This window comes from Orycteropus afer, unplaced genomic scaffold (assembly GCF_000298275.1).
Source record: "Orycteropus afer afer isolate SDZICR_OR568_19922 unplaced genomic scaffold, OryAfe1.0 scaffold00405, whole genome shotgun sequence".
Lineage (NCBI taxonomy): Eukaryota > Metazoa > Chordata > Mammalia > Tubulidentata > Orycteropodidae > Orycteropus > Orycteropus afer.
The window spans coordinates 434,901-443,613 of NW_006921992.1; the positions used below are offsets into that span (position 1 = coordinate 434,901).

The 8,713-nt window shown below is 60.0% G+C and overlaps 1 protein-coding gene across 1 annotated transcript in view; it reads left to right on the forward strand.

The window, feature by feature from the left end:
- CAMSAP3 (calmodulin regulated spectrin associated protein family member 3) overlaps positions 1 to 8,713 on the forward strand; it is a 20,612-nt gene that overhangs the window by 4,811 nt on the left and 7,088 nt on the right. The window contains exons 2-14 of the mRNA XM_007953700.1: positions 1,367 to 1,422; positions 2,133 to 2,386; positions 2,764 to 2,886; positions 2,965 to 3,060; positions 3,221 to 3,253; positions 4,061 to 4,108; positions 4,370 to 4,508; positions 5,183 to 5,322; positions 5,412 to 5,505; positions 5,576 to 5,630; positions 5,776 to 5,849; positions 6,144 to 6,213; positions 6,293 to 7,769. Of these exons, the coding sequence (XP_007951891.1) occupies positions 1,367 to 1,422; positions 2,133 to 2,386; positions 2,764 to 2,886; positions 2,965 to 3,060; positions 3,221 to 3,253; positions 4,061 to 4,108; positions 4,370 to 4,508; positions 5,183 to 5,322; positions 5,412 to 5,505; positions 5,576 to 5,630; positions 5,776 to 5,849; positions 6,144 to 6,213; positions 6,293 to 7,769 (2,659 nt within the window). The remainder of the gene's footprint in view (positions 1 to 1,366; positions 1,423 to 2,132; positions 2,387 to 2,763; positions 2,887 to 2,964; positions 3,061 to 3,220; positions 3,254 to 4,060; positions 4,109 to 4,369; positions 4,509 to 5,182; positions 5,323 to 5,411; positions 5,506 to 5,575; positions 5,631 to 5,775; positions 5,850 to 6,143; positions 6,214 to 6,292; positions 7,770 to 8,713) is intronic.

Below are 8,713 nucleotides of genomic sequence, written 5' to 3' on the forward strand. Positions count from 1 at the left end.
AAAAAAAAAAAAAAAAAGCCATATAGAATGCAGTTCTATTCTGACCCGCATGGGGTCACCGTGAGTTGGAATCTACTGGATGGCATCTGGTTGGGTTTCATTCATACATGAGGACGCACACAGGCTACTGCAGTGTTACCTCACTTTAACTCAGCTGATAACCTCTTCAAAGACCCTGTTTCCAAACAAGGTCACATTTATGGGCACAGGGGTTAGGGTGTAGACATACCTCATTAGGGGGATAGAGTCAGCCCATAAGAGTCATGGAAGCCATCTTGGGGGCATGTCTAGTTCCCAGGGTGCTCAGACAGACATCAGGAGCCCCATACCACAGGGGCAAATGGTCATGGCTGTGAGGAGGCCGGGCAGGGTGCTTGGAGTGCAAGAGGGGAGGAAGGATCTGGGAGATTTTTGGCACAGAGCCCCAATGAGATACAGGCCCGCGGATGGGCCTTGGCTGGCCGTTGCTGGCCTTGGACAGGCTGGGCGGGAGGAAGAGCCCAGAGAACACTTTTCTTTCAAGGAGCTGAGCTGAGAGGGGCGGGCTGTCACGTCAGAGGTCAGGTGTGATTTGGGGTGTAGGGAAGGAACCTGTGAAGAATGAGGCTGGTGGCTAGGAGGAGCACTGGGTGAGAACATGGCTGGGGTCTGGGGGGGGTTAGCTATGAAGTGGGTGACCTGGGGAAGGGCTGGGAAGTTATGTTCAGAGACCACCAGTTGCCGTGGAGTTGGCGGCAGTGCACAGCGACCCCATGTGTGCAAGAGTGGAACTGCGCTTCATAGGGTTTCTGAGGCTGTGACCTTTTGGAAGCAGATTGCCAGGCCTTTCTTCTCAGGCACTTCTGGGTAGGTTTGAACTGCCAACCTGTCAGTTCGTGACCGAGCATTTAACTGTTTGAGCTACTCAGAGATTCCTTTCAAACATACCGCCCCCCCAAAAAAAACCCTACAAAAAGCCGCTCAGTAATAAAATAGCTGTTCTGATGGAACAAGAGTGGAGCCAGGAGCTTCCTGAGGGGGGCAGGTCTCCCATAAGAACAGGTCCTCACCCCAGGGCAGCTGTTGGCCTCAGTCACCTCCTCCCCATCGTCCTGGCAGTTAGTTTCCTTGGCCTTGCTCTTCCCCACCCCTGGGTCCTACTTGGCCCTCGGCCACCCACCCCTCCTCTTAGGTGAGGCTTCTCTCCCCCGTTCCACCCTGCCCTTCCCAGCCATGGTTTCTGTGCCTGCCTCTCTGATGTGCCCTTTCCACTCTCCCAAGTCCCTGCCTCCTAAACACCCTCACATTTAGCTTCTACATCCTCACCTGCTGCGCCTCTGGCACTCCCCGCTCAGCCACCTCCCATCCGCTCCACATCCTCCCTCAGATCTAATGGGCCTGGGTGCCTCCCGCCCCCTTCCCAGCTCTTCCCATCGTCCGCAGGTCAGCCCACCTAATGCCCTCGAAACCTCTGTAGTCCATCCCCTTCTCCATTCTGTGTGCTAGGGCCCTGCTAGTGAGCCTCCAACTCTTCCCAGGACGTACCACCCCCAGACCCCAGCTGAGAGACTGGAAAGTATGCTTAAGGCCTGGGTGTGAGTCCCAGCCCCACCTTCCACTAGCTAGCTGTGTGATCTGAGGCAGGTTACTCTATTTCTCTGTGCCTCCATTTCCCTGAATGGAGTTAACAGTAGCTCCAGGCTGCTGCCTAGTGTCCTTGTGAGGCTCAAAAGAGGCCACAGAGTGGGCGGCAGGGACTAAGTGGTGGTGGTGCCATTTTCGTTCTTCCCAGAGAGGCTTCTCCAAAGGACAGATTTGACCAGCCCCCCCCTTCCCCGTAAGACCCTGTCCCACAAGACCACCCCACCCCCACCCCAAGCTGGCCATGGTGCTTCCCCTCGAGGGCCAGCCACTCTGGTCCCTCTCCCCACCTGGCCCGCAGGCCCTTCGCCAGGGATACCATTATCCTTTCTTTGGGCAAACTCCTTGCCACCTGCTCTTTCAGCCCAAGTGCCCCTACGCTCCCAATCTGGGACCCCCACCCGACTCCAGGCCCGTAGTCAGGCCCATGGGACTGTGTAAGGAGGGTCTTGGTTGGGGCTGGGGGAGTCCGCAGAGTCTCTGACAGGCTCGGCCCCTCCCCACCCCCACAGAGCACGTGCCCCCGGAGCTGTGGGAGCCATTCTACACTGACCAGTATGCGCAGGAGCACGTGAAGCCCCCTGTGACGCGGCTCCTGCTCTCGGCTGAGCTCTACTGCCGGGCCTGGCGCCAGGTGTTGCCGCAGCTCGAGGCGCCCCCTAGCCCCTCAGCACTACTGGCACTGCTGGCGCGGAAGGGCACGGTGCCAGCGCTGCCAGAGCGCCCGGTGCGCGAGGCCGACCTGCGGCACCAGCCTATCCTCATGGTAGGCCCCACCCACCTGACTCCTTCCCTCAAGGCCCCACCCACTGGCCTGGCTCCTCCTCTCAAGGATCCTACCTACTAGCTCAGGGGCCTGGCTTCCCCAAAGCCTGGTTTCTCCAAGCCTCCTCCCATGAGGCCTGGGCTCTACCCCCTAAAAGGACTCGCCTCTGTGACCTCTCCAAGGCATATAGTATTCGGCCTCGAGACCGGCCCACCAGGCTTGGCATTTCAGAACCCTCCTCACGGCCCCTCCCATCAGCCCCGCCCCTAAGGCGTCCACCTCAAGCCCCTCCCACTCGAGCCCCGCCCACAACCACATCCCTCCTTTCCTTCCCCCTGCATGCCTCTGGTCTCACCCTTAAGCCCTTGCCCCCGCAGGGTGCCCACCTGGCTGTCATTGACGCCCTCATGGTTGCCATCGCCCTTGAGTGGACGAAGACGCTGCCTGGCCCTTTGGCCCTGGGCAGTTTGGAGCACAAGCTGCTCTTCTGGGTGGACTCGGTAGGTGGAGCCTGGCCGAGGTGGGCTGGGGGCCACTGTAGCCCAGTGGCTAAGCACTGACCTCTCCCTGCTCCCTAGACTGTCCGGCGGCTGCAGGAAAAGACGGAGCAGGAGGCAGCCCAGCGAGCGTTGCCCGCTTCCCCCGCTGAGGGGGTGGCCCCCACGCAGCCCTCGGTGAGGCTGGGCTAGGGACGGATGGACAGACACACGACTGGAGAGCTGGGTGGGCAGGGTGGGCTGTGCTCGTGTTCTTCCTGCGGTGGGTGGGCTGCTGGTGACTCTCTTTCTCTCTGTGCCCCACCCCCACCCCTGCTGCGCTCCTCTCTGACCTCAGTGCCCCACGCGTTGGTACTGGAAGCTGGTTCCTGTAAGTGGGGCTGTCTGTCTGCCCCGTCTGCCTGCCTCACTTGTTGCTCTGTCTGTCTGCCTGCCTGTTCGAGCTCTCTCCTGCCTCCCCCCAGCTATGAGCAAAAGAGGGGGGGACCCCAACCCTGGGAGACAGAAAGAACCTTCTGTTAACCAAGAAAAAGGGTGCTATCACCCCAGTAACCAATAGGGTGGATGACATTCTACCTTTAATCAAGAGGGAAAAACCCCTTATTAACTAAGAGAGCAGACCGCCATAGCTTGTCCCCTTTAACCTCTCCCCCTTAACCAAGACTGGGAGACCCCAGCCCCTCAGACCACAGGAATAATGACCTTGATTGGCAGGGTACATGGAAAGGACCCCCCAGCCAAGAGAAAGACCTCCAAATCCAGAAGAGGGTAGACCTTCCTTACCTGGGAGCCCAGCTTCCCTAAGGAAACCCCAGCTTTCCTAGAAGCCTGACAAGGGGGTCTGACTGTGTGTGGGGGTGGGGTGGAGAATCCTGCCTCTGCTCATGGCTGGGTCTCCTCTTCCCTGTCCTAGGGCCTGGGGTGGGGGTTCCTTTCCTGCCTCTCTGCTTTCTATGCGTCCTCTCCCTGAGCTGGGGGCCTGGATCTTTTGTGAGGGAGTTGCCTGCATGGAGGAGGGCTGCTCTATGGGGTTCCTACAGCCAGCCAGAGCACAGTTAGGGAGCTGGATGACCAGGGCTCAAGACAGATGACAGGGCTATCTCCCTGGAGGTGGGCTTGGGGGCCCAGCAAGTCAGCTCCCCTCCTGCCCGGCTGACGGCTGCTCCTCTCCCCCCAGCACGCAATTGCCTTCTGTTTGAAGGAGTCGGGGAGCAAACCCCCCATGGTAATGTATCCCCCGCCCCGGGGTCCCAGGAGTCCCCGTCCTCGGCCCTCGCTGCTGGCCTGGCTGCTCGCAGGCACCTCCTCTGTCTCTCGCTGCTGCCCGTTCCCCGCTCCAGGCTGGCCCCCCCACTCTGGCTCTGGTACCCCCGGCTTCACGCCCCCTCGAGGCGAGAATCCCAGGCCTCCCTGCCCAGCCTGCATGACCTCTGACCTCGGGCACCAGGCTGACCGCTGATCTGACCTGGCTCCCATCCACATACAGATCCGGTATCGCAAGGACCGTGCGGTGGCCCGACGTGCTCCCTGCTTCCCAACGGTGACCAGCCTCCAAGACTTGGCGAGTGGGGCTGCGCTGGCTGCCACCATCCACTGCTACTGTCCCCAGCTGTTACGGCTGGAGGGTGAGTGGATGAGCCAGAACCCAACGCCGTGTCCCAGGGAGCTGGTGTCCTACAACCCGACATCTAGATCCAGGCCTCTGTCTCCAGATCCACACGTCTGTGCTCTACTAGGGGGCAGGACAGCGGTGTGGTTACGAGTGGAACTTTCAGAATAGGTCTACCTCTCTCTCCCTCTGGTTAGCTGTATGACCTCATACAAGAGTCTAAATATTTCTTAGCTTCGTAGAACTCATGCCCACAGCTAATATTGGTTAAGTATGAACTGGGTGTCGGCCCCGGGGGAACAATACAAACTCTTGCCCTTGGGGGGCTTCCTTGTCATTGGGGGAGAAGGACAATAAGCTCATCAGTCAGTACCTTGTGGACACTGAGTGGCTGTTAAGTACCCAGAGGGCTGTGGCTGGTCAGGAAAAGTGTTTTCAGGCAGACTTGAGACCCACAGAAGCCCACTCTGGGCAGCTCTTGAGGGTCTAGACCTCCAGGCAGTAGAAGATAGCAGGTGCAAAAGCCCTGGGGCAGAGTCTTGAGGGACAGTTGAGCAGTACTCACCTCACCAAGGGACGTCTATCTTGAAGGAGGCCCTCCACATATGGTGGCCGTTGGTGTCTTTGCTGCTGGGCCCTGGCTTTCTTCTTTCCTATAAAGTCAGGGACTTCAGCCTTCTGTCCCCACAGAGGTCTGCCTTAAGGACCCCATGTCAGTGGCAGACAGCCTCTACAACCTCCAGCTCGTACAGGATTTCTGTGCCTCCCGCCTTCCACGTGGCTGCCCGCTGTCCCTGGAGGACCTGCTGTATGTCCCCCCGCCCCTGAAGGTGAGGCCATCGTGGGGTCTAGTGGGCCAAGGTGGGCCTCCCGGGCAGCTGGCCCTGCCTCCTGGTGCTGACCCTGCCTCCACCTCCAGGTCAACCTAGTGGTGCTGCTGGCCGAGATGTTCATGTGCTTTGAGGTGCTGAAACCCGACTTCGTGCAGCCCAAGGACCTGCCCGATGGGCATGGTGAGGCCCGGCCCGGGAACAGGCAGGGTGGGGAGGTCTGGCCAAGCTTGACTTGCTTCTCTGTCCGTAGCCGCCTCCCCCCGAGGCACAGAGGCCTCCCCGCCCCAGAACCGCAGAGGTAGCAGGTACAGGTCCCCCGTCCAGTGATTTCCACTGTAACACGGGCTTCTCCTCCCAGCTTGGTGCTGGGGTGGGGCTGGGAGGCTCCCTCCCCTGGGAGAAGGGAGGGCCAGGAAGGGCGTCTTGTGGCTGACGGGGGTCTCTTGGCAGTTCTCCTGTCTTCAATTTCCGCCACCCACTCCTGTCACCTGGTGGCCCCCAGTCCCCACTCCGTGGATCCACAGGTGAGGAGGTGGAGTGGGGCTCCCGTCACTGGGGACCCTACGCAATGAGAGACTGTCCCAGCTGACCCATATTGTCTCCTCATGACTCCTCCAGTGACACCTGACTGACACTCCACAGGGACCCGTGGTGATCTCAAATGTCTCCCCCAGCTGTCCTTTCTGGACACTTCTGGTGTGACAAGAGCACATAATGACCCACCAGTGACTCACCCAGTGACACTCCCTGATTCTGCAGAGGCTGCCCCAGGCTGTCCTCACAGTGACCACTGAGTGACCACTCCCTATTCCCCCCAGGCTCCCTGCAGTCCTCGTCATCCATGTCTCATATGGAAACCTTAGGCAAGGTCTGGAACCGCCAGCTCAGGTGAGAGCCACTGAGAGCAGGGTGGCGGGGGCAGGCTGAAGCTCACCCCAGGGGCTGACCCCTCCCTCTGGCCGCCCAGCCGTCCCCTTTCCCAGGCTGTGTCGTTCAGCACCCCCTTTGGCCTGGACAGCGACGTGGATGTTGTCATGGGAGACCCCGTCCTGCTCCGCTCGGTCAGCTCGGACAGCCTGGGGCCCCCCCGCCCGGCGCAGGCCCGGCCCCCTGCCCCACCCCCTCCAGAGCCTGGGGACCTGCCCACCATCGAGGAGGCCTTGCAGATAATCCACAGCGCTGAGCCCCGGCTGCTCCCCGACGGGGCCGCTGATGGCAGTTTCTACCTCCACTCCCCCGAGGGGCCCTTGAAACCGCCGCTGACCTCCCCCTACCTGCCTGAGGGGGCCTCGAAAGCACTGCCCGACGGGCCCACCAAAGCATCTACTTACTTGCCCCACCCTGAGGGCCCCTCGAAACTATCTCCCTGCCCAGCTGGGGAGGTTTTGAAACCCCCAGTCCCGTCTGAGGGGTCTCCTAAGGCGGTGGCTTCATCCCCAGCGGCCACCAACTCTGAAGTGAAGATGACCAGCTTTGCTGAACGCAAGAAGCAGCTGGTGAAGGCCGAGGCTGAGGCTGGAGGGGGGTCCCCAGTGGCCATCGCAGAGGCCCCTGAGGCCCTGAGCTCAGAGATGAGTGAGCTTGGTGCCCGGCTGGAGGAGAAGCGGCGGGCCATCGAGGCCCAGAAGCGGCGCATAGAGGCCATCTTTGCCAAGCACCGCCAGCGCCTCGGCAAGAGCGCCTTCCTACAGGTGCAGCCCCGGGAGGTTGCCAGTGCTGCAGAGGAGGCTGCAGAGGAGGTGGAGCCAGGCCCAGCCCCCGGCACAGAGCGGCCAGCGGGCGAGGGCCAGGGAGAGCCATCCCCACGGCCCAAGGCCGTGACCTTCTCGCCGGAGCTGGGACCGCCGCCCCCTGAGGGCCTGGGGGACTATAACCGGGCGGTCAGCAAGCTGAGCGCTGCACTGAGCTCCCTGCAGCGGGACATGCAAAGGCTCACGGACCAGCAGCAACGGCTCCTGGCTCCGCACGAGGCCCCCGGGCCTGCCTCACCACCTGCTGCCTGGGTCATCCCTGGCCCCACGACAGGCCCCAAAGCGGCGTCCCCCAGCCCCGCTCGCCGTACCCCAGCCCCCCGTCGCAGCCCCGGGCCTGGCCCGAGCCCGACACCCCGCAGCCCCAAACACGCACGGCCGGCGGAGCTGCGGCTGGCGCCCCTGACGAGGGTGCTCACGCCCCCCAATGACGTGGACAGCCTTCCCCACCTGCGCAAGTTCTCACCGAGCCAGGTGCCTGTGCAGACTCGTTCCTCCATCCTCCTGGCGGAGGGCACGCCCCCTGAGGAGCCTGCGGCCCGGCCGGGCCTCATCGAGATCCCACTGGGCAGCCTGGAAGAGCCCACGGCCGAGGACGAGGGGGACGGGAGCCCCCCTGGTGCTGAGGATTCCCTGGAGGAGGAAGCATCCTCGGAGGGAGAGCCCAGGGCTGGGCTCGGGTTCTTCTATAAGGTGAGAGTCACCTGAGCAGGTGGGGAAGGCTGGACGGGCGGATAGGTACATGGATGGCTGGATAGTGTCTCAGTTACCTAGTGCTGCTACAACAAATTCCACAAGTGGGTGGCTTTAATAGAATTTTATTTCCTCACAGTTAGGAGAGTAGAAGTTCGAATTCAGGGTTACAGCTTTCAAAGGCTTCTCTCCGTTAGTCTGGGACAAAGTCCTTATTCTTTGGTTCCTTGGTGAGGGTCATGTGGCTTGGTATCTTTCCTCCCATCTCTCCTTGAGCTTCTCTATGGTTAATTTGCTCTTTTATATCTTGAGAGATTGGGTTAAGACATAGCCTATGCTGTTTGTCCTAACAAAGAAAACCCATTCCTAAATAGGATTATAACCACAGGTACAGGGGTTAGGATTTACAATGCATATTTGTGTGAAGCACAGTTCAATCCCTAACAGACGGATAGGGCTTTACTGAGGGATGAGCAGATGGATGGGAGGTTGGGTAGATGGGTGACTGTGTGGATGGATGAGTGGGTGGGCAGAGGCTAGGTACGTGGTGTGTGGATGATAGGTGACTGTCCAGGTGAATGGTTAGGACTTTACTGATGGATGAGTAAATGGGTGGCCAGATGGATGGGGTGAATGGAAGTGGACCAACAGATAAGGTATGGGTGGCCAGATGGATGGACAGGTGGATGGGTAGATGGGTGGATAAATAGGTGAAGGGCTGGGTAGATGGAGAGATACTTGAGCGAGTAGATGATGAGTTATGGAATAGGGAGATGGATGGGCGGATAGACGGACAGGTGGGTGGACAGAGGGTGTATCAGTGGACATGGGTGGTGGGCAGATGGTTGGACAGATAACATTTTTTTTTTTTTTTAATTAGGATTTGGGTGAAGATTTACAGAGTAAATTCACTTTTCATACAGCAGTTCACATATACTTTGTCT